The following is a 24505-nucleotide window of genomic DNA, read 5'->3' on the forward strand; positions in this document are numbered from 1 at the left end:
GTCATAGCAATAGAAACAATGGCCTTATATTTAGAAAAATGTCAATATAGGGTTTAACTTTTGTTAGATTGCTACATATCTAAATGTAGGCTCAATTAGATCGTGTTGACAGAAAATGTACCTCCTCCAGTCGGTCCAGTCCATCGTTGAGTTTGCGCTGGCGGTCCAGAGCCAGCAGCCAGACCTGCTGCCAGCGGGCACACAGCTGGTTGAGGCGGGGGTTTCCTCCAGAGAGCTGCATGGCCGCCTGCTGCTGCTGCTGGTTTTTGCCTGCAGGGTTAACACATCCTCTTAGTCCCTTCTCGCAAACTTTCAGTAATACTCATGCTAAAGTCAAAAAGTGGGAGAAGATAATATTTGTGCATCTGAAGGTAAACACAGGTGACTTACGAGCTCCTCTCCTCTCGGCCAGGCTGCTGGGAGCCTCGGCTGGTTTTCTTTTGTAGGTCTTAGTCACTTTGTCGACATCTGGCTGCTTCCTCGTCATCTCCTCCATAAATATCTGAGAACACCAGAAATTAGTAAGCAAAGCTGGACCACACAACTGTTATTGGAGTGTACAAACACAGGCAGGTCTAATGTTTGGCTGTTTGGGTCAGCCCACCTGGTGTTCTGTGATGAGTGTCTTCAGCTGTGTGATGTCCTGAGGAAGCTGTTCTGTGTCTTTCTGGACCAATGTGGTCTCAGCAAACTGCAGCCAAGACAACAGCTCCTCCAGCAGGTTGGCATTGTTGAGCACTTCGGTCAGAGCCGTCTCCAGGCGCTGCTCGTGCTGTTTGGCCCACGTCAGCACCTGTAGAGCAAATTGAGCCAATTAATATAAGAAATGCATATCATGTCGTCATGTAAATAAAGGTTGAGAGGAAGAAAATACTTTTAGGGTCTTCTAGATCTTAAACCGGAATGCTCAAAGGTTTAAATGACAACCTTTAAAATAATATTTAAACACACAGTCATTTTCTCCCACTAGGGGTCTCTCAATCGAAAAAAAGAATTTGATAGAAGCATGATCATTTTTCAGGAGATTTTCAAACAGACCAACCAAATTAACTGCATAGGTCTCCTCCACTTCAGTACAAATGGAATTTGGGAATAAAACAAAATACTGTATAAATCAGTTTCACGTTAAAAGTCTGCGTATTTCGAATATAGTTTGGTGGACACATGAGGTGGGGGTAACTGCTTGTGCTTTAACTTGTTTCTCTGACAAATACAAATTCATATATGACAATAATCGTTCATTTGGTTAAAATACCAGCAATATCTAAGAGGTTTACTGTAGATATGTGGCTTAAAAAGTAATAAAAAAGTACAATGATGACATCTTCTGGCAGCAATTGCAACGCTGATGCATGCTTAAAAGGGATATGTCTTGAAAATAACTGTTTCCTAAAAAAAATATGATAGACTTCTTTTGTTCTAATTATTAAATAAGAAAATCTGGTGTTAATCCTCTAAACAAAAATGCTTATAAAAAGTAAACCCGGCGACCGCCCTTCCTCACCTCCTCGAAGCGCGCCCTGATGATGGTGATCCAGTGTTTGATGGTGGTGATGGAGTCAGAGTGGCAGAGGGTCAGGATGCCCTCTCCCATGCCAGCCGCCTTGTTCACGTCCGCCCTCTTCTCCTCCACCGTGCCCATGAAGTCCCGATGTGTGTGCAGCAGCGCCTGCAGAGTCTCCGCCTCTTCGGGGAGAACGCCACGGAAACGGAGCGTCTGTTCGGCCTCAGAGAGCCACTCCAGAAGCATCTGTATCGACGTACGGAAGTCCTCAGCCTGAGGGAGAAAAGGTATTATTAACAAAGTAAGGGAGAGGCTTTTAATAAAGTCCTGTGCATTATTTAATGACACAGTGTGATGTTTGAAAAGTGTATATCAGCAGCTTCCTGTCTGACCTGTTTGAGGGCCTGCTGGAGGCGGGTCTGCTTGGTGACGGACAGAGCGCACACCGTGTCCCAGCGGTTGCTGAGCTCTTGCAGCTGAACTTTGACCCACGCCGTGTCATCGCGCCCGGTGTCCATCAGGTCCCGGGCTGAGCGCTTCAGAGCCTGAACACTGCCGGTTCTCTTCCCCATCTCTTTCTGGAAAGCCTGCAGGTTTAAAGACGAACAAAGTCAGAATCAGAATATCCTGTAATATTATAATAATAAAGAAATATAAACTATAAAACAAAATTATTCATCTTTTATTACATGACCAAATTGACAACTATCTTGATAACGGTCCAGTGAATTTTCATGCAAAAAAGTGTTAATTTTAGCCTCTGAGATATGTATATTTCCTGATTTTCATCATATTAATGTGAATATCTGGGTTTTGACAAAACCAGAAATTAAAAGACATCAACTGGAACTTTTTGAAAATGGGATCGACACTTTTTTAATATATTCTAGATATATATTCTGAAAAACAATCAGTAGATGAATTCATGAAAAAAATAAATAGTTAGTTGCAGCCTTATATCTCCTTTATATCTGATGAGTTCTGTTTACACACCTTGTGTGAGTCCATGAGGTTGGACACCAAATCCAGATCTCCATGGACGGGCAGGTCTTCAGCCAGCTGGGGCTCCACCCGGTAAAGCCAGTCCACCAGGGCCTGCAGAGCCTCTGCAAACTGACCTGAGAACAGCAGAGCCTCCTCCAGCTTGTGTTGTCTGGATGGAGAAGAGCGGCAAACACATCTTTATTAATATACTGCATCTGGATCATACATGGATAATCATGTTTTATCGTCCCTCCTTCATCCTCTCACCTCTCTACACTCTTGCCACAGACGGTGTCCCACTTGTCGCGGATCTCTCCCACCAGGTGGTCCATTTTCTGGGTGTCTGCAGGCAGCTGGGCCTTGTCCCTCATGGCCCTCCCGGACCTCACTGTAGTGTCGTAAACCGGCTGCTTCGAGCCCATAGCTTTCTGAAACTCCTAGAGAATGGGAGGGAAAGGAAACGATTTGTAGATGGAAACACAACAAAGGAGAGAAAATATTGAGTGAGTATAATAACTTGCTTCAGTACCTTGTGTTTGGCCAGTTGTACTTTGATCTTATCCGGCTCGTTGGAGATCTCCAGCTCTGAGTCCAGTCGCTTCTCGGCTTCCTCCAGCCAGTCTGTCAGCTTCCTCCAGGCCTCGTGGAACTAAAAATAAGTTATAGATTTGCAGTTTGATATTTTTGTACATAAATGATTTGGAGCTCATGAAAGTTAATAACAATTCAGCTCTTTCCTAAAAAAATCTTGAAAATATGTATTTATGTAACCAATAGCAGAGACATTAAGGTCAAAAGCCATATTGGCCACAGACAATCATTTCATTGTATTTATCTACTTTTTATATTGATAATTAATCCCCAGCATCTCCTTGGTCTTCATGAGACAACAACAGCTTTTTATATATTCTTGTACCCGTTTTTATACCCATCTTATTTGAGTTCAGCTTACGTTCATTTCCTATGATCTTTATTGAGTTTTGGATTCTCGACTGTCCTTTTTATTTGTGTTTTTACCTTGGCTTATTGTCTCTATGCTTTCAAAGTTGATTGTACAGGTATTTTAAATAACTTTTTGCTGAAATGTGCAACATACATTAACTTGCATTTCATTGCCACTGTCAGTATGACTTGTTCAGTACCTGTTTGGCGCGTTTGCGGGCCTCGTCGAGGTGTCGGCCGCGGTCCAGGGACCTCTGCACCAGCTTGTCCCAGCGGGCCTGGACGCTGAGCAGCAGGTTCTTGATGAGAACCACGTCTTGCTTCATGCTGGCAAAGCGGAGCTGAGAGCCGGCCTTCTCCAGAGCCAGGACCTGCTCTCTGTGGGTGTTCACCTCATTCACAAACACCTGTGAGGACGTTGGGAAAACGAGTCAGGGATAGTGTAACGGTGGCTTAGATATCTTAAAAATGTTTCTAGTGAGAGAGGGATGTCCAGTACCTTGTGCTCATCGATCTGGAAGAGGACTGTGTCCAGGATGAGGCTGGGGGGCTGGGCCATGTTGAGGGTTTGTTCAGCCTGGGTCAGCCAGTTGATGGTGTCCTGCAGAGAGGTCTGGAAACCTGTCGCCAAGGAAACAGCCTCATCCAGCTTCGCCTGAAAAGTTAAGAGTTAAAATTAAAAGACAACCCAGAAAAATGATATTAGTTAAGCCCGCGTCACACTGTCCTGAAATTGACACCCGATGGACACACGAATATGGAATTGTGAATTTCGCACGAAGATGGCCCGAACCACACACGAAGGCAACATTTACATTATATTTAATACATACAACTGCAACGAAAGTAACAAAAACAATTATGTTAAAGTACTATGATACTGTACTGATATTTTCAGACTTTGTTCTTTACTTTATCCGTCTTTATATGTAGAAGATATTAAGTTTTCTCCTTAATGTTGTTTCCATAGCAACAACAACTCCCTGTCAACTCGTCTTCAAAATAATATATTATATCCTTTTCAGTTTCACAGAACACAAATTGGGTTATTTCCATAATATGTTTACATGATTTTGTTGTGCAATAAAACAACCCGATGGACACACGATAAAGGAAATGTTCGAATTCGGCCCTGATCGTAGCAACATCGGGCCATTCGTGAGGGCATCTTAAGCCATCGTATGACCGCTGGTGGAGTTTCTCAGGCTCCGGCAGCAACTTCGTGAGCAGTGGCAACATTTTCGGCATGCCAAAAAATTGCAGAAGGACCTTGCGAAGGTTCATTTTCGTGTTGAATTCTTGTAAATTTTGCCCTTCGTTAGGCCATCGTGAGAGTGAAGGCGAATGCCCGATGGCACCGATGATAACACGAAGATGACACGATTTGACAAGATGCCCTCACGAGTGCCTTACGAAGTTACCGCTCACGAAGTTGCTGCCGGAGCCTGAGAAACTCCACCGGTGGTCATAAGATGGCTTAAGATGCCCTCACGAATGGCCCGATGTTGCTACGATCAGAGCCGAATATTTCCTTTATCGTGTGTCCATCGGGTGTCCATTTCGGGACAGTGTGATGCGGGCTTTACAAACAGAACAGGACGGAGCTACATTGAGAGGACCCAATTGTCAGGACTTTTTTTCGAATAAAAAATTAATACAGATCACATTTCGTAATACCTACATGTAGTCATTTTTAAGTGCCTTCATCATTTCATTGTGCTAATTAAAAATGTGATTTGCACATTCAGATTTTGTCCAATGATTATTTTTAAGAACTATAATTTACAGCATACAGTAGGCAAACATTGTTGTATCTTTAATGAAAAATTGAAAATAAATTGTTCGTTCAAAAATGCATAAAATTAAAGGACAATTCTTTTGTCTTAACCTTATTTTGAAAGATGTTTCTCCAAGGCCTATTTTGGACTTGCAGGTGTTATAAATTGCCAATCTTCTTCCCTAGTTCTAAGGAACTTCCACACCACTAAATCGTGCGTGCGCGCGTGTGTGTGTTTGTGTGTGGCTGTCAATGGTCAATGCATCTTTAGAATAAAGTAGGGCAGAGCAATAAAACACCTCCTCGTGTCTCAGTCTTACCCTGCGGTCGTCCATCTTGGTGTTCAGGCTGGCCCACTTGTTCTGCAGCATGGCCAGGTTCTGCTGGGTCTGGGTGGTGCCGGGTCCGGCCTCCTCTCCCCCCCGAGCCAGCAGCATGGACTCTCCCTGGTCCAGCAGGTTGTGGTACTGGTCTGCCCGCTGAGCCAGCTGGGCCTGGAGCTCCTGCACACAGAGAGAAGACACAAGTGTGAGATAACACTTATGCAGCTTTCGCACCAGCGCTTTTCCCTTTCTAGCTCCGAGCTAGAGCTTTTCTGGTTCAGCTCCGGTTTCCCTTTTCTGCTCCCGCTTTGTTCACACCATTCAGAGCTGGGATAGTGCTGCCGCTGCTGCGTCATGACGTCATCGTTTACATCGCTGATTTGCTCCCCAACGACACTCACAACAACAACAACAACAACAACAACAACAACAACGGGGGACTGCGTCGGGTCGATGATCGTGTTGCTTTTAAAGCAAAGCCAGATTAAATTAAATAACTACTTCTCCAACCTTATACTTTTCAACCTGTGCAGCCCATGTATTGATTCCATCCGATAGCTGCTATAATACAAAACAAAACGTCTGCCTGCTCTCCACACTGATCAATAACAGCGAACGGATGGTCAAACTAAGGTGCAAATAAACAGAATCATACGAAGCCTGGTTAGTGTTGCCTGACTTTATAAAGTGTGTTTTTTTTTATAAATGTGTGGTTGCCTTCTAGTCACTTTGCTTAGCACTACTGCTTGTAGGCAGGCATGACGAGACTCTTCAGTCGACCCATGTTCAGGGTTGGTGGGTTTAGTTTCCTGCAGGCCTCGACGTAAGAGAGACGTAAGCGGCGCTGCCTCTTAGCTCCGAAGCTCTTGCTTCTAGAACGACAATTTTTTGGAGCTGGAAGTTAACCGGATTCCGGAGCTAAGAGGCGGCGCCTCTGCGGTGTGAACAGGAAAAAACTACTACCTTTCAGGCTCCAGCTCCGAGCCGGAGCTGAAAACGCGTTGCTGTGAAAGGGGCATAAGAGGTGAGCAATGGTTGGATGAGGACAATAGAAGCTGTTCGAGTTACACAGTCACCATACACCACATGTGTCACTGAGGAGAACAGAGCACAATGTGTCAGATAATACTCTGAACATCTGCTTAAAACTTTGCTAGTAAAAATATATGTGCTTATAAAATGATTTTATGACATTGCAGAAATAGCTGCTGTATACTTAGTATAGTATTTTTAGAAAAAGGCTGTCCTCATACTGAATCAGCTTTGCAGGGTTGTTACATTTAAGAGTTATTTTTGAAAGAGGATTAAAGAATTTTACAAGTGTTTATTACAGCAATAATAAAGTAATACCTTATAACTTCAGCATTACAACTCTGGCTTATACCAACAAGATGTTTATTACCCAGCGTGGGAGAGACTATATGTATTTTTTCAAAGATTGTTTATTTACCAATGATAGAGACATAGTTAAAAGAGGAGATAGAGGGAATGAGATGCAGCAAATGGTTCCAGGCCGGACTTGAACTCGGGTCTTCGGTCCAGTTTATATTAACATCTCTGCTTGCACTTTCCCTCATTAAACTGTGTCTAATTTCCAAAAATCTCTTCTTGTGAGTTTGCAAAATGAAGCAGAAGTGCGAAAGTGACTTAAGCATCTACAATTTGAAAGTCTAAAGTGTCTCTTTGTGTATTGTTGATGATGCTCTGAGCATAAAGGTGCAGTGTGATTCTGGTTTGTTACCACGTGCTGCTCAAGCTGCTCCCTGGCTGTTTCAGGGAGGCCGCCGGTGGGCTTGGCGGCAGACAGCTGGCTCTCCGTCCTCCTCAGCCACTGCAGGAACTCCTCCAACTCGCCATGGAAACCCTCAGCCTACAAGGAAAAAGGTGAGTTAAGTACAAATCAATTATGTTAGCTTATAAATTCAGATATCATGAACAAAAAAATGCCATTTCTATAAGACATGTTGTTGGCCAAATTCACAGATAAGTATATTTGAAGACTGGATGCTTATGATAATATGGGGATTATGGGCAAACATTTGAAGGTTTTCTCTAATGCTAAATGTGATGGCAAAGTATACATTCATTCAAATGAAGCTTGTCCACTGTAGGCGAAACAAAAGGCAAGTGGCGGTGCTGTGGTGTGATGAGGTTGATCAAACCTTGAAAAGATAAACTATTTTCACATTAAATAAAAAACTAAAACATTTGTGACATTAATCTTAGAGAATTTCAGATTTTTTCTTGCAAATGTATAATTTCATATATCATTAAGGATTTTTCCTGCAATTGCTTGAGTTTTTTCTCATAAATGTACCACTTTAATCTCAGAAATGGAAAATACTTTTCTTGGAATATTAACTCCTTTCCATGGCTCTGTAGTGTTTTTATGTTGTTTTGTTTGTATACAAGCATTGGACCTAATAAGCTATCGTTTTTACCATCACTACTGCAATCATGCATAAAATATTGAAATAACAACTATTAAATATATAAAGTTATGACTGTTTTCATCAGTTCTGGTTTGTTTCCTTTCTTCCTCATACTAAAGGCAGGGTGTCCCTGTGATTCCACAGCACTCAGATCAGTGTCTCCTCCTCTACCTGGTGCAGGGCGGCCTCCAGCAGCTTCTGCCTCTCCTGGGTCTTCAGCAGGAGGCTCTGCCAGCCCTGGTTCAGATGGTCCAGCTGGTCCCTCAGCTGGCTGGCCTCGTCGCCAGGAGACGACTCCAGCAGCTCAGCGCCAGCACCGTTCACATTCTCCACAGTTGCATGATGGGAAAGAACATCATTACGCAGAACCTGGGGCAGAGAGGAGGGAGAGAGAAAATAATTAAACATAAATATACTGGTTTTTCATATCCAGCCTTAGCTCCCCATTTTCCTTTTTTAGACTTTTGAGAATGTCAAAAATATAATGAAACAAAGGAGAAATCTCTCATATAAGTTGCGATAAAAGGAGACATACGTGGTGTTTAGCCAGCTCAATTTCAATGGCCTTGGGGTCAGAGCTGATGGGCCGCTGTGTGTCCAGGGTGGTGTGTGTGTGGTTCTGCCAGGCCTGCAGCTCAGACAGAGCGTGCTGGAACTGACCCAGGGCCAGCAGGGCACCCTCGACCTTGTGCTGTTGTGGAAGGAAGACAGAAGTTTCATCTTAAAAATAGCAACTTAAACATTTAGGTAGTATGATAAGCAGTTGGAAAGCGTCCAGAATTCAAACAAAGGCTACTTCCAAGATAAACAATGCGGTAAGCTACAGAATAATGTAACAGTAAAACATTTTTCTGCTATTTTGCTACTCTGCTGTGTAGATTTGAACTCTTCTGCCCCACTGCTGCTACGCTCGGTTTTCTTACCTGTCTGTGTGTGATTTTCTCCCCCAGGTTTTCCCAGAGGTGACGGAGCTCGGTCAGTGGCTCCTGGATCATGTCCCGGTCCGTCTGGTCGGACACCTTCTTCAGCAGCAGCTCTCCCTGGTGGCACAGCTTCTCCATGTCAATCTGCTGCTGGTAAACCTCCACCTTGTACTGCTGCTCAGGGGGAACCGAGGGATGAGAGGAAGAGAAGAGTCATATGGCTAGTTCTTAATACTGACTCAAGGTTATCTCCAAACAATAATTGCAATCTGAAAAGTTTTTTCATATGTCTAAAACTACCCGTTTCATCCATTTTCTTTAAAAAAAAGTGAGTTACATTTAATAGAAAATCCAGCAAGTAAAAATACCTACCACAGACCTTAATTATTGACTTTAAGGTATTTAACTACTCAAATCACTAAAGATGATAATAAGTATTATGGAAAATATCTAGATAAAATAAAACCTATGTTTTGTATATAATATTCAAATTAATGAGTGATTTGTTTAAACAAGAAATGAGAATGACCTACCTTGAGCTCTTCAATCTGCTGTTTGACAGTTCCAAGATCAGTTCCCACTGTGGACATGTCACACAGCTTGATCACAGCGTTGTCCAGGTAGTCAAACATAGACTGGAAAATAAAACAGAAACAATAAGTTAACAACATGATCACAGTTATTATGGATGACCATATAGCAATGTAAGAAACTGTTTTGGTTTCTTAATTGGTGCAAAAAAGACACTAAAGAAGGGCTTACGTGCATCTGAAGGCCCAGTGTGACTATAAACAAAGACTAAGTGATGCACAGACCTGCAGAGCGTCCTGATACTGCACAGACGCTGTCATGGCCTCCTCCAGCCTCTCCATCCTCTCTCTCCACGTCCGGTTCAGACCCTCCCAGGCAGCGTTCATCTGGGAGCACACAGAGGAATAATGTTAGTTAGGCCAACTTGTAGCAGGGCTAAATCATTTATTTAATTATCTTTTGTTTACTAAAGCCAATCCCTCTTTTCACAAGAACTTGGTGTTGTTTAAAAGTGTTTTAGTGAAGTAGTAATACCACAGGAAAAGATATTCCAAAACAAGTAAATTCCTGCATTAAAAATCGTACTTACTGGTAGAGAAGTGTTAGCGTCAACATTTACAGTAGAAGAATTCCTGATGCTAAATGAACCCACTCAGTGAGTACATTTGTTTGTTATTATTCATGCATGAATGTAAACAGCATTTTAACGTTGCGGTGGTAGAGCTACAGCATTTTAAACTACTAGTACAGGCTTGCAACTTATAAGAATACACAATATTTTTTAAACTGATGATATGTGTTACATGTAAATATTGACCTGAAAAGCAACTTCAGCTAAATGTAGAGGATTTAAAAGTAAAAATAAAATATGGTACTTTAGTGTAGTACTTGAGTAAATGTTACATTCAACTACTGATTTCTCACCTCATCAATGGTCTTCTTCACTTCAGGTTTCTCAGTTTCTCCACAGGCAAAGATGAGGTCGGCTCCGAGGGTCCTGACAAACTCCAGCTCCTCCCTCAGGCCGTCGGTCTCTGCCTTAATAGCCTGGTGGAAGGAGACAAAGGCATGCTACTGAATCCTTCAAAGTAAAAACACACTATTAGGTCTTCTGTTCCTCTGCTCTGCCTACTGTTTATATTAAGTCCCTCCCTCTGGCCCTCCATACCTCAGCAGCCTCGATCTGTTGTTTGATGAGCGAGGGGTCCACGCCGGGGTCCTCCAGCTCCCTCACGATGTCCTGGGAGTCTCGGAGCGTGCTCAGCAGCGCCGCCACGTCGGCCCAGAACTTCCCGGCCAGGTCATACACGTCGTTCAGCTTCCCCTCCTTCTCCTCCGCCCGCTGTCGGATCTCATCCCACAGGGAGCGCAGGCGCAGGAGGCGGGTACGGACGGCTGGGGAGGAAAAGGGGAGGAGTCAGAGATTACACAGACTGGTAGAGAAAAAAAGCTGGTTGGATCTCACTGGGCATTGGACTTGGTCATTTTTAGTGTAATGTCAAAAAAGTAATAATAATGTTTTCTTTGCTGGAGTTCTTAAGTTAAGTCTCTTATCAGTCCACTCCCACTGTATCTGCACAGTGAGGCCTTTCACTTCATAAAGTGTGGAGGGCATAGGGAGGGTAATATAACAAAGACACGTGTGTTTGGACAATTTGCGTTGGATGAAATATGCAGAGCTGCTGAATCTGTTCAGTTTCAAGATTTGACAAGGCCTGCGCGCTGGCTTTATGCCACTACAACTTACAGTGGACTGTTTAGTAAGTGGACTCGTTGGACTGGAGCCCAAAATAAGATTTGTAATGTTTTTCTCCCAGATTACAGAAGCCTGCTATGTTTTCCTATCACTTCACTTTCTGATTTCCTTTTGGAACTGGAAGTTCTTTTATATTTATTTTCAATAATAGCAAGTTCTTTGAATTTTTTAAATAAAAAATCCACTTTTATGGGCAAACAGTGAGTGCCTACAAGAAGAGTTGGCAGGCTGGTTGACGTTTTTAAGTAAAACAATTTCAGTCTGTGATGGAGACCTACAATTTGTATGCACAGCATCTTATCAATGAATAGAAAAAGTACATTAAAAGGTGAAATTCAAATCAATCATTAAAAATAAATAATTTTTAATGAAATATAAGGGAGATTATTCATATTTATGTAAATCCCCCTCATACTGTTTGACACATGGAATTTACGCCTGTATGTGATTTTGTTGTTTCTCTTATATTCCCGGCCAGGCACATCCTACTAACCCTGAGCGGCAGGGTCGTCTTGAGCAGCCCGTCCGATGAGCTCCTCTCCGCGGGCGCACAGAGCCGAGAAGCTGGGCAGCAGTTTGTCCAGCTCCAGCCCCTGGGCTCGGTGCTCCCCTAGCTGCTCCCTGATCTTGTCCACCTCGGCTGCCACCGGGGGGGGCTGCCGCAGCCGCTGCACCGCCCCCTCCAAGGTCTCCAGCAGGGGGTCCATCTTGTCGTGAAACTGGGGGCGGAAGGAGAGTTGGATAAAAGTTTAATAAAGAGGAAGTAGAGAGAGTGTGTTGAGGGGGCTGGGTTTTTTGATAGCTGGGTGACATTTTGAAAGTGGGAGAATACTGAGATATGGTGTGGGTGGTCGGCCATCTGCGGCATTCACTTCTTATGAGTTTAACATCAGATTTCAACAGGGATGTAAAACAGCGATACACTTCTAATCAAATGTTCAAAAGGGCCCCATTAAGCTCAATTTCAGGTTATTAGTTGTATTGTGTGCCTCTACTGTGAACTGTTTACATGCTTTAATGTTTAGCGACTGTTACATAATGATGTCACTATGTTACAGAAGTGAACAAAAGATCCCAATGGAGGCGTTTCAGGCAGAGGGAGTATGTGGGAGAGAAACTCCCTTGTTGGGGTTTTAGCCTCTGCAAACCGTTAACATGCACAGAAACCTATATAACACACTACAGGAAAAGGAAAACCCCGTTTAGTATAATATGGCCTCTTTAATATCTCAATATTGCACATTCAGCATGTCATCCAGGTACAAAAACTGGGACTGATCTACCACACAAGAGGGAGCTGCTTCTACACAAACCTTTTGGATAGTGGAGACATTATGAACAAAAGAGCAAAGACAGTACCAGTTCTCGTAATTGATGGGCTTTTTATGTACCTCAAGACAATCAATTTGCTTTATTACTACACAAGACAACAAACATCCTCTAGACACAAGGGAAATATTTTGTGATACAGAAGGACAGCTATGCCTCACTTCAAGGACATACATCAAGTCTATTATGAGACTAAAATAATCCTTAATAGAAAGCATGTCTAATTCTTAGGCTTATTTCAATCTACAAAATTACAAAAAAAGACATTTCCTAACCAATTGAATTGAATGAAACTCAGGGTTGGCATTCACATGATCCGGACCATTATGTAGATTTTATATTACATTGTGGTTTTAGAATTTGTACTCAGTAATGTCAAGACAAACTTGAGCATTTGAGCTAAATTAAGACTTTTTGTGGCCAGATTAGAACTGAATTAGTTAAAAAAAAAGTAGGTATTGGTATAGTAAGTATTGACTCATATTTGACTAATAAACCAAATCAGGTGTCGCAGCCGCCCCTGAGTGCCAGTTGGTCGATGTCAGTCTGTGGTCTTACCTCTACCAGCTGGGTGATGTAGTGAGCAGTGATGACGGAGAAAATGTTGGTGGTTGGGGGGGTTAACACACACAGCACATCCACAATGAACAAGGGATGGGATGGTGGAGGGTTGCAAAGGATGGGGGTGGACATGAAGGTGAGGGAGATTTAGATTAAGTGTAAAGGATGAGGAAGGAGAGACAACAAGGAGGTGGGAGGTGAGGATGGAGTGAGGGATGGGGACAGTGTGCAGGTGGAGGAAGAGACACATGGATTGGTGTGGTGGGGGTGGAGGAGGGTGGAGAAACATTACAATGAGTTAAATCAGAGCCATGCATACAGTACACAGTGTCAGGCAGTATCGAAAGGCAGCGACACGTAAGGCTGCCACACAGGTGATTCAATGACGTCTCATGAGATGAAGTGTGAAAAATATCCATAAGGAAAACTAACACTAACAGACATAGACGTTGTGATAAGAGAAATGGAACGTTTTGGCTGAGCAATAGTTTTTTAAACATACTGTATATATTTGTAATGTTTTCAACTGATTGTGCTGCATTTTCCCAGTCTTCACCTATTCTGTGTTTATAAAAAAGACAGTAAATAAAAAAAGAAGCTTTCACTGATCTCATGACATGAATGCATGTTCATTTGTTATCATCCTCTAGTTTCCAGCAGCAAACACAAACTTCATGCCGCTTTGTAATCACATCAGTCTGTTTTGATTTGGGCTGCATACATGATCTAACAAGCTGTAAACAGCGTTTACAAGTTTACTACAATTTGCAAATCATTCCCTCCCTGCAAAATTGGGGGTGCAAAGTTGACCAAATAAGATAAAATCGTACACAAAATGTAATTCAAGCTTACTGAATTCACTTTAAAACATCAAAGCCTTCAGACTTTCTGGTAGCCAAGTAGATGAAATACTAACTTATGAGACCCAGGTCTGCAGTTAAAACAGTTCTTTAAACAGTGAGCAGCTTCTCCTCTGAGACGTACCTGTGATGACTGTGAAACGGCCTCGTCTAAGGTTGTCGCACGACCTTTGACCCCCTCTTTGATGGCCAGGTAGCGCCTCTCGGCCTCGCTGTAGCGCTGCGTCACCTTCGCCCCCTCTGTGAGGCTAAGCTCGGCCAGCTGGGGTCCGATCTTCAGCAGCTTGTCAATGTGGGGCTTGTGCTCTGCGATCGACTCCCTCAGCAGCTGGAGAGGCAAGGGAAAGAGAGTGAGGAACAAAATACACATTTCAGCTGGAATAAGAGAACAGACTTGACATATTCTCTTACCCTCATCTGGTCCTGTTGCAGGCGGAGGGCGTCGGTGTCGATGGCGGCCGGGGGCAGCTGCGTGATGAGGGTCTCTGTCTCGCCCAGCCATGGTTCCAGTTCCTCGTGTGTCTCCCAGAAGCGAGAGACCAAAACCTGGGCCTGCTCCAGAGCTGAGAACCGCTCGCTGTGGATCTGATTCACGCCTTCATATCGAGCGCTGAGCGAATCTGTCTTCACCTGCAGAAGGAGAAATGTAAAGACATGCAGATATCAGTTCCAAAGATCCCAAGTAAGTTTGATTAGTTTAGTTTCAATTTCTCATGTTCAGTGACTGACCAACAGTGCATCCTTCTGGGCGTCGCTGCAGGTTTCCAGGATGTCCTCCTTGGTGCTGAGCAGCTGATCCACGGTGTCTTTGTGTCGGATGATGTCGATGTTGAAGGCCCTCTGCACCTGCATCTGGGCTACGGTCACGTCAGGCTCCAGGCTCAGGGGCCCCAGAGACGTCAGTTTACGCTCCGTCTCCCCCACCCAGGCCAGCTCTGCATCCACCGCCTCCTCGTACTGAAAGATAGAGAAGTTAGCGTTCAGCAGGTTAAAGTTAAAGGGCTGTCACAATCAGATTTTCGATACACGATTATTTGAGTGTAAGAAGTTACAATAGCAATATTATTGTGATATTTGTAGAGAATTTGATAATAAAAATGATAACAGTGGTATCAGTCAAATTGATATTTCACCATGTTCATTTCGTTGTGTCACTTACGACAAATGAATTACACTCAAAATAAGAGTCTAGGCCGGGTGAGAATGAGAATGAGAAATAGAAATGAGCTAGTAAATAAATCTGGCATAAATGGTTTCTTCTATTATTGAGTTTAAAGTATTTTTATTCATGGTCAATGTTTATTTAAAAATACAAGATAAAGATTAAAACCGTAATACATTTTCTTTGGGAACTATTTTTTCCAGTTACACATAACTAAAAAGTTCCCAAAGAAATGTTTTTCTAACTGATAGTGAGAGAAGTGCTGGATTGTTTATGAGATGTGGATGTAAATAACATATCAATATTTAATTTTGTATTAATTACGTTTATTGTATATATTCTAATGTCCCTGGTGCTCACAGTAAAATACATTAAATGAATGGAATTTGAGCAAAACATTTATTGCACATATGTTGCAGTACCTGCTGTGACCTCTGGATGGCAGCTTGTACCAGCTGCACCCGCTGTCTGATGGTTTCATCAGACTGGCGGTAGCGCTGGTTGGCATCGGCGACAAGGCGGTCCAGACCCTCGCGGGCCCTCCACGGTACCAGATCCAGCAGAGCGCTGCCCACCTCGTTCACCGTGTCCAGCACCAGGCGCTTCTCTGCAGACACCTTCTTTAGCTCCTGCAAAAGTCAAAGATAAGGATTAGTTTACAGCAAAGGTAGCATTATTGGGAGCATTATTGTCTTTTAAAAACTGAAAACGTATTACATTTGAAATGCTGAAAATGGCGTTATAGAGTGAAACCAACTGGATGGCAGCAACAAATTAAACAGCAATCATTTCTAAATAAATTCAATAGCTATGATAAACTGTAATTGAGTTCCAAGAAATCAATGTCACCATGGCAACTGTGAGTGGGTTGATACTGGAGAGGATGAAAATGTCATTACCGACAGGAGCTGTCACCAAAATTAAGTGTAAAATGTGGATGATTAGAGTTTTATCAACTTAACACCTCGGTTACAGACTGTCATTCAAGTGCCCCAGCGGGAGTCACTTTCACAAAACTCAATAATGCTCAAATAAACTGCATCTTCAACAGTGGAATAATAAAACAGCAAATATTTTATAACAAATCCATAAATGAGTGTACAAGAGAACAGATGCAATGTATAGATATTGATCCAAACACTCATTTTAAACTAAGTGACTCAATGGCATGTTAATAATATACCAGGAAGCAGACTGTCATGTCAAATAGTGAAAACATTTGTGACATAAAGTCACAAATGACTTTCTGCATACCCTTTTGTTTTATAGTGTCTTCAAAATCATTGCAAAAATATATAAAAATCTGTCTTAAACTCTTCCCACCTTCTGTCTTTCCTGGTAGGCGGGTGTTGCGTCGGGCTCCACGTTGTTAAGCTCCGCCTCAACGGCATCCAGCCATTGGTTGATGTCATCGTGGGCGCTGGCGAATCGTGTGGCCAGCTGCAGGGCCTGCTCCAGCGTGCGGAGCGCCTTGCTGCTGCCCGTCGTCATCTCAGCGTAGCGCGACTTGATGCCGTCCAGCTTCTCCTGGATCAGCAGGACCTCCTCTCCTGCAGGCGACACACCAGATCAAATCCCTTTCTAATTTCTTGATTATCTCCTAAAATTCCCCGTTGCAAGCATGTTCTGCCAAATCTCACAGCTTCTTGGGCTTGACAGTACCTCTAGTTGTTACAACATTGGTCTGAAAAAGTATTATTATGGGGTAGACCGACAATGGTCTACTAATAGTGCCAGCAGTCAGCATGGCTAATATCATTAGGACAGAGACACAAACCAGATGTTACAATTTGGTTCACCGCTGATTGTTTGGTTATGAATCTACAACAACTTTTGGATGTTTTTGGTACATTTCTAATGGGATTTTTTACTAGGTTTCACAACATCATTTACAATTTTACAGAATATTGACTGCTTTTTATATCTTCTTTCTAAGAATTGAATTATATACAACACTTGAACACTTTCAGACATGTTAGGCACACATTTAGATTGCGATAGAGTTTAAATTAAGTGTAGAACATAAGGGGTCTGAGATTACCTGTGGTCTGTTTTAGTAAAGCTTGTCCATTTTTGATAGCCTGGTCCACCGTCTTCTTCCTGGTCACAATCTCTTCATTTAGAGCCTAAGGGGAGAAAAGAGTGGGTTTAAGATCCAGTAAGATATTTTCTCTTTGGCCCCGAGAACAAAGTCTTATGTACAGTGAGCATCCTTTAAGAAACTGATCAAAAAAGTTGAAGTAAATAAACTACACCAGTAGTGCTACAGGTCTTCGTATACCATTTTAAAAAATAAAATACTGAAGGAAATGATTACGTGAATTATTTTAGGTATTTATATTGTCATACATTGATATTCAAGTAATGTATTTAAATACAAAAAAAGTGTATTTACTTCAGAATCAGTATCAAGTGTTTGAATAATTAATTTGGCAGAAAAAACTATTATAAAAAAGATTACAAGAAAGATGAATATATAAATAATTAAATATATAATTTAATTTGAAATGTCAACATTTATAATGAAATATCTGTGCAGTTTGAATCGATTCAAAATGTAATTTTATAATTATTGATATATTGTATATTATTCTTAATAAACGCACTAAATACTGCTCCCATGTTTTCGAAGGAGAACGAGTGATTCAGAGAGTGCGTGAGGGCGTACCAGGGTGTGTTTGTGCTGCTCGGCCAGCAGCTGGTGCTGGTAGCTTTGCACGGAGACCTGAGCCAGCCTCTGAGCCACCTCTGCCAGCCAGTTCAGCACCTCCACCTCCTCCTCCCCAAACAGCTGGGCGTTAGCCAGCGCCTGCTCCAGCATGCCCGCACGCCGGGAGCACCAATCAGTGAGCTCCGAGTGATTGGACCTCACCGCCCCCACGCGCTCGCTTAGCCAATTGCGATCGGCCGTGCAGCTGAGCGGGGTCAGCGATTGGCTGACGGACTCGAGGTGGTTAACGTCAGATTCACGTGAGGAGATCTCCTCTTGGATCGCCTGGGAGTGTGTGTGTGTGTGTGTGTGTGTGTGTGTGTGTGTGTGTGTGTGTGTGTGTGTGTGTGTGTGTGTGTGTGTGTGTGTGTGTGTGTGTGTGTGTGTGTGTGTGTGTGTGTGTGTGTGTGTGTGTGTGTGTGTGTGTGTTTGAGGGCAGGGTGAAGGGAAGTGAGAAAAGGACAGCAAAACAACAGAACAAAAAGATGGATCAAAACTTAAAATGTGAGCATTCAAATGACAAATCATAGATTGACAGGAAAGCATAAACATCAAAGAATAAATGAATGAGATCAACTTAAAAACAAAACAAAAATGGGTGCTTTATGATAAACATCTGCTTCCTCATTTAGTTAAGATAGTTTTACAAAATCTTTTTTTCCTTGCTGTTCTCTCTTGACTTATAATATCTCTGTCTAACATGTCTGGCACTGTGTGCGGCAGACTACTACCAGCATTCTTTAAATGTATTATTTCCCTCATAAAACGTTCCCTCTCTGGATGTTTACAGTTAAATTATGTCCTTGTTATGGCTATCCCTTGTAAAAATATTTTTAAAATACTATAAATCCACTGAGATGAAGATAAGGCTGAGTTACTATCTTCAATACAAGACACTATTACTCTTTTTCTTCTATTATTCCTGGCTTTGAATGTGTACCATATGTGTTTTTCAAATTATTTTCTCATTGCTAGTATATCCATTTGTTTTCCATTTGTAATAATAACACATTTCGAAATAAAACATAAAATAAAACCAAGACTTACAAACAACTGGAATGAAAAAAAAACGTAGCATGCATGTTGGGGTTGTGAATGATTGCTTTGTGCCTCGTGCTTCCTCTTCCAGCATGTTTCCATTGAATTACAGTAGCTTAGATTAAGGGTATTATGGAGATGGAGCACTGTATGTGCTCTCTATGTTATTTGTCCGTGCAAAAGGTGGGCTGCATAACTGGAGTACCAACTATATTTCAAAAGGTAATACATGTGCTTGCATGAAATCATTAAATAGTGTGTAAAATATGATACACTACTTGCAAAGAATTGTACTTTTATGGTCTGTAATATTGTTTAAAATATGGAATTAGATGAAAAATACCATGTTTTAGGTTACACATACATGGATTGCCTACAATTATAAATGTGGGTAATGTAGTTTAAATGTATCACATGTACAAAATGTTTAAAAAGCTAAGGAATTTTTTTTAATTTACTTGTTCACATAAGTATTCTCATACTCTTTAACTGTGATCGATCAGAGAGTCTTAATCTATGATCCTGTGAACGATTGCTTTTGTCTCAGACTACATATCTCGAGATTCCCGGTATTTTCCTCACTTTAGTAAAGTTGATATTTACTTAAGTATTGTTTAATGTAAAGCTCTTTACTGTGAGATATTAGACCTATTAGTTTGAATCTATGATCCTTAGATCGATTGCTTTTATCAACATATCTTGATTTAGTAAAGTTCTCTATGAAGACACAACTTTCACTAATTCAATTCAACTCACCTTTTTTAAAAGAATTAGGATTAGAGGACTGTCTACATTTAGATATGATTTTGTTATTTAGATTAAACTATCCAAAAACCGGCAGGTATCCAGCCTCCTGCTCACTGACCCAGATAAAAGTGGACCTTTGTGACCTCTTCATGAGGCAAGGGCCTTTGAGACAATGGGGGCCAAACGGTACCTTGTGCTTGACGATCTGCTGTGTGATCTTGGCCGTCTGGGTTCCCATTGGCTCAGCGGAGCCCAGGCGCCTCTCGGTGGCACTCAGCCACTCTCCCAGAGGCTCCAGGGCCTCGTGGAACTGAAGAGCCAAAACCTGCAGCTCCTCCAGCTGCCTCTGCCTGCAAGACAAAACGGAGGGGAAAGAGAGGATGATAAGGAGGTTTTATTGGTGCTTTATTGATTTTTTGTTTTGCTCAACATGGACCTGAATTTGTGCCACACAGCTGCCGTCTTTTTTAACAAACACAGTTTATTAAATGTTCATGAAATCTTTATGATATAGTATCACATTTTAAAGAATTTCCTAAACAGATAAATGTATTATCGTCGCAAGAGAGTGGTGAGAAAACACATTTGTCGGCCTTATTGTGTGTGTGTGTGTGTGTGTGTTAGCATCTCACTCTTTGCTTATAAAAAAAACAGTAGTGTGTGCGTGTGAGATTGTATTGACTCAATATTTGTTGTTTGTGTTCATACTAGACAGTGCAATATATTCCAGAGACATGGCAGACATTTTTATATCATGCCTTACAGGATGTTTGCATGTTGTTAAGCACATTGTAATGTTTATTATGACATTGCTTTACATGAGATCATCCATACAAACCTCTTCAGTGTGCTTTGCGAGGGTGTACTCATTTATTTCCCAAGTGAACAAGGAGTGCTGCTTAAATTACTCGCAGACCACAGAGGCTGAAAGTAATGACACTTTCTTTTTGTTAAGTGCAGTAGCGCTCAACCGAGCCACACACAGATGAAAAAAGATAACATGATAAAACCACAAGATAACATGCCGTTGAGGAACACCAGCAATTACTTTCCAAAACCACACATTTACAGCAAGATCAATCGGTGTTGTTTGGCTTTCTATGATATTATCTATGTTGCCTTTTCAGAGATAAAATAGACGGAACTGACGGTCTTGTGTCAGGCTGTACACAACATTTTAAAGCTTGTTTTCTTTTAATGTCTTGATGTTTGAATGTGGTACTTTAGCAGCGATGCAGATAAAGATGAGGCATCACTCATACTATTATTATACTCTTGGTAGAGTCAGAGACCCCTCTCTCCTGCCCCCCCCCCCCCTGCACTCAGTAGACTCACCTGCCGCTGGCCTTGTCCAGCAGCTCGGTCCATCTCTCTGCCAGACTCTGGAGCTGGCTCTGGATCTTCTCCCGGTCCTGAGTGTCGGCTGTGGCTGCGATCCTCTCTCCCTCAGTGCGGATCATCTCCACTGTCGGCCGGCGGTCATCTAACAGTCTCTGGAGCAGCTGGAGGAGGAGAAACACACCGGTATTGGAGGAAATAAAGACCAAAGAGGGTTTTCATAACAGCACTTTCTGAATTAGGTTTGACCATGGGACCAGATCTTTCAGCATCTTAATCTGTTTTTAAACCTTTAACAAGGGGGGTGCTACTTCGTATATGGTAGACAGAGAACAAAATGTAATTCACTCAACAAGGGATAAAACAGTTCAGATCAGAACACAACATACATTAATGGACATCCTTCCTTCCTGATAGCAGCCTCTCTTTGAACCAACAGGAATGCACTCCTTTACACTCTCTCAGCCAAACAGTGACACCACTCTTTGTTACTGATGTAAACACGTGTGATTGATCGCCGGTCAGGACTGCTGCACAGTCATGTGCACAAACACAGGAAGTCAATGCTGGATAAACAGGGAAATGAGTGTGTGTCTCTGTAAACAATGCTAATCCGCCATGCATGTGTGTTTCTGTTTTCATGCCAGTCTGACTGGCAAACGGTCAACTGGGGCCATTTGGATGCCAGGCAGATGGATCATTGACGCTGTGTGTGTGTGTGTGTGTGTGTGTGTGTGTGTGTGTGTGTGTGTGTGTGTGTGTGTGTGTGTGTGTGTGTGTGTACACGTATGTGTGTGTGTTTTGTCATTCAAATACCTATTGTTTGTTATTGAAGGACACTGAGGGCATCCGAGTATCAGCAATGTTTTAAAAAAATTAAATGAATGCTTTGATTTCTGAAATGTTAGATTTTTTCAACATTTTTTTAAAGAAAAGGTTCCTCTCCTCGTATCTTGTACCTTTTGCTCTTGGATCTGAGCCTTGACCACGCGGTATTCTGCTGACGGGGGCTTCTGATTGGCCACCAGTTCCTCTGTGTCGCTCAGCCAGCTGAGCAGAGGCTCCAGAGCATCCTGGAATTTCCCACAATGCAACAGGGCCTCCTGCAGCTGGGCGATCCGCTCTGCCACCTGAGGACAGGAGAGACGGTCGTGAGTTAAAAAAAGAAAGTCAAAAAGTACTGAAAGATAATTTCATATTTGCATACAAACACACTAATGGGAAATCATGTGGCTGGATATGAGTGGACAGGAGGGTCCTCAATGGCACTTATCCTTTGACTTTTGTGACAGACGGCTTTTTTTATTTCATATTTAAAGCTTGGTTTTACAGTAGTGGTCCTTCAACGGCAACATTGTCTTGGCAAGTGTTCCTGTTTTCTTTGGCATTTTTTAAATGTTTTTCACAAAACCTTTTGGTGGAGAAGGTAATATTTTGAGATATTTTACTTTAGCCCTCTACCTAATTACATTGATGACCTGTCTTGACATCAATTTACATTCAGAACAGGTTTTACCAAATTATAGTTTGATTGATTTTACTGAAATACATGAAAATACACTGTAGGTTGCTTTTTAGTCTAGGGTTTACCATTTACAATGTTCGCCTTCATTGTTGTTTGCAGTAAGACAACTAGAAAATATGGAGGCGGAGTGAATTGATTCAAGGGGCGTTTCAATAAAAATGTTCTAGTAATTTTGTGAGTTGTCTGGAACGCAGCATAACTATGTCACATCATTATGTAGCCTGGTGTTAGTGCAGTTGGATTCTCTTAGGACCATAAATATTTTTCCTAAGTCCGTAGAACTCTCCTTCACATCTTTCTTTGACCTTGTGACGTATTGAATCAAGATCAATGGAAACATTGTTGATAAAAGACACAAGCAGTCATTGGTAACTGTCTAGTTGCACTTGAAAAGAAGGCGTACCCGCTTGTTGAGTGAGTTCCATTGGAGGTTGGTGTTCTCCAGGTCGTGCTCCAGGGCCTGGGTGTCGGTGTGTTTGCCGGCGCTCTGGATCAGACCCTGACCCACGGCGTTGATGTGCTGCAGCTTGTGTTGAATGCTGTCCACCTGCTCTCTCTCCACCGCCTGGAGAAGGAACGAACACAAAGGTACATTCATTAAAATGAAATGATTTATTACTGTAGAAAGAAAATAAGGTCTGCAATCTGAATGAAGACAAATCAAACTCAACCTAAGCACATAGCCAAAACACTAAACTGAATCCATAAGCCCCAACATACACTATACAAAACCATATTACTTTCAAATGTCTTTTCCTTATTTAAAGTATCTAATTACGTTATATTGATCATTTTGTATAAAATAAATAGTTATAATAAACAGATAGAAATTAAATAATGTATTGAACATGTAAGCAAAAATATAAAGCCTTGGTTGAAACATTTAACTTGAAAGATGGTTTCCAAAATGACATTGGAGATTCAATCTGTGTGACAACAAATGGAAGTCAATTTGACCACATTATGAACCTATTTATAGAGCCAAGTGGCTATTAGGAGATGGACTGAGGGATGTGGAGCGAGAAGAGAGGAGTGGGAGACAGGAAGGGGACAAGAGAAACGAGGGTGCAGGGAGGAGGAAAAAGGAGGAGGGGAGCAGAGGATTATGGGGATTAGAGAGTAAGGCGAGGAAGGGGCTGGCTGGAAAAGGCTGAGTCGACAACACACACACATGGTGGAGTACACTAACACACTTGCATGGGTGCACAAAAGCTTCATACATTCACACACAAGCACACACATTTATAGCAAATGCACACACAACCGGGCCTGTCTGGACACATTACTCACACACACGCGTCACAGTGGAGGGCTGGAGCCATCTTGTGATGACAATAGAGGCAGCCGCCCGACACTAAAGACAACCAGACCTGACTTCCCCGGCCCCAGAAAAGAGGGAGAAACAGCCAATGCAGCTCCTCTGTCACGGTGAATCTGGACCACTACTGTATGCAATACACGTACAGCAGAGGGGCTCATAGTAAGGGCCAGGGTCCCATTTGGGGTTGGGCTCCCTTTTCAGGTTTCATATTTGTATTTAGTACCTCTACTGGGAAATGTTTACCTGCTTTAATGTTCAAAAAGCTCTTTCATATTCTCAAACTGCCTGTGCTGGAGCACCTCTTTTCTCCCAGAATTGGGAGTGTTACATAGTGATGTCACTATGTCAGTAAACAAAGGAGTCCAATGGATGCATTTCCGGCAGGGGGGAGTGTGTGGGTTAGGGGGGGAACTTTGGGATTTTAGCCTTTGCAGATCATTTACAAACACACACACCTATATAACACACTACAGGAAAGGGGAAGCCCAACATGAAATAAGGGCCTCTTTAAAGTTTGAGCGATCAATTAAGGAATTATGAAATATAAGGAAACACTAAACTGAACATATCCCATTGCAAAACGGCATTACTTCAAATAAAGTTTTCTTATTTTGACTATTTAATTATCACGTGCTTGAAATATAAAATATTCTTCCTGATGGTTTTATTTTATACAAAAATAGCATCAAACAAAACGGCTTAAGTAATAAATGTGTGAAAAAAAATACATTCTGCTAAATTC

At 42.1% G+C, this 24505-nt stretch overlaps 1 protein-coding gene across 1 annotated transcript in view; it reads right to left on the reverse strand.

Moving 5' to 3' along the window:
• Positions 1-24505, reverse strand: part of macf1a (microtubule actin crosslinking factor 1a) — a gene marked incomplete at its 5' end in the record, with an annotated part of 277749 nt that overhangs the window by 12563 nt on the left and 240681 nt on the right. The window contains 31 exon segments of the mRNA XM_079655334.1: positions 122-270; positions 391-502; positions 605-793; positions 1505-1777; positions 1897-2091; positions 2498-2657; positions 2756-2925; positions 3018-3137; positions 3631-3837; positions 3930-4085; positions 5528-5710; positions 7272-7400; positions 8134-8331; positions 8498-8653; positions 8886-9059; positions 9419-9520; positions 9701-9802; positions 10341-10463; positions 10585-10811; positions 11666-11891; positions 14047-14250; positions 14334-14552; positions 14652-14879; positions 15507-15713; positions 16408-16634; positions 17126-17210; positions 17753-18079; positions 19770-19929; positions 20915-21081; positions 21877-22047; positions 22846-23007. Of these exon segments, the coding sequence (XP_079511460.1) occupies positions 122-270; positions 391-502; positions 605-793; positions 1505-1777; positions 1897-2091; positions 2498-2657; positions 2756-2925; positions 3018-3137; positions 3631-3837; positions 3930-4085; positions 5528-5710; positions 7272-7400; positions 8134-8331; positions 8498-8653; positions 8886-9059; positions 9419-9520; positions 9701-9802; positions 10341-10463; positions 10585-10811; positions 11666-11891; positions 14047-14250; positions 14334-14552; positions 14652-14879; positions 15507-15713; positions 16408-16634; positions 17126-17210; positions 17753-18079; positions 19770-19929; positions 20915-21081; positions 21877-22047; positions 22846-23007 (5508 nt within the window).

This window comes from Notothenia rossii, assembly GCF_949606895.1.
Source record: "Notothenia rossii genome assembly, chromosome: 10".
Lineage (NCBI taxonomy): Eukaryota > Metazoa > Chordata > Actinopteri > Perciformes > Nototheniidae > Notothenia > Notothenia rossii.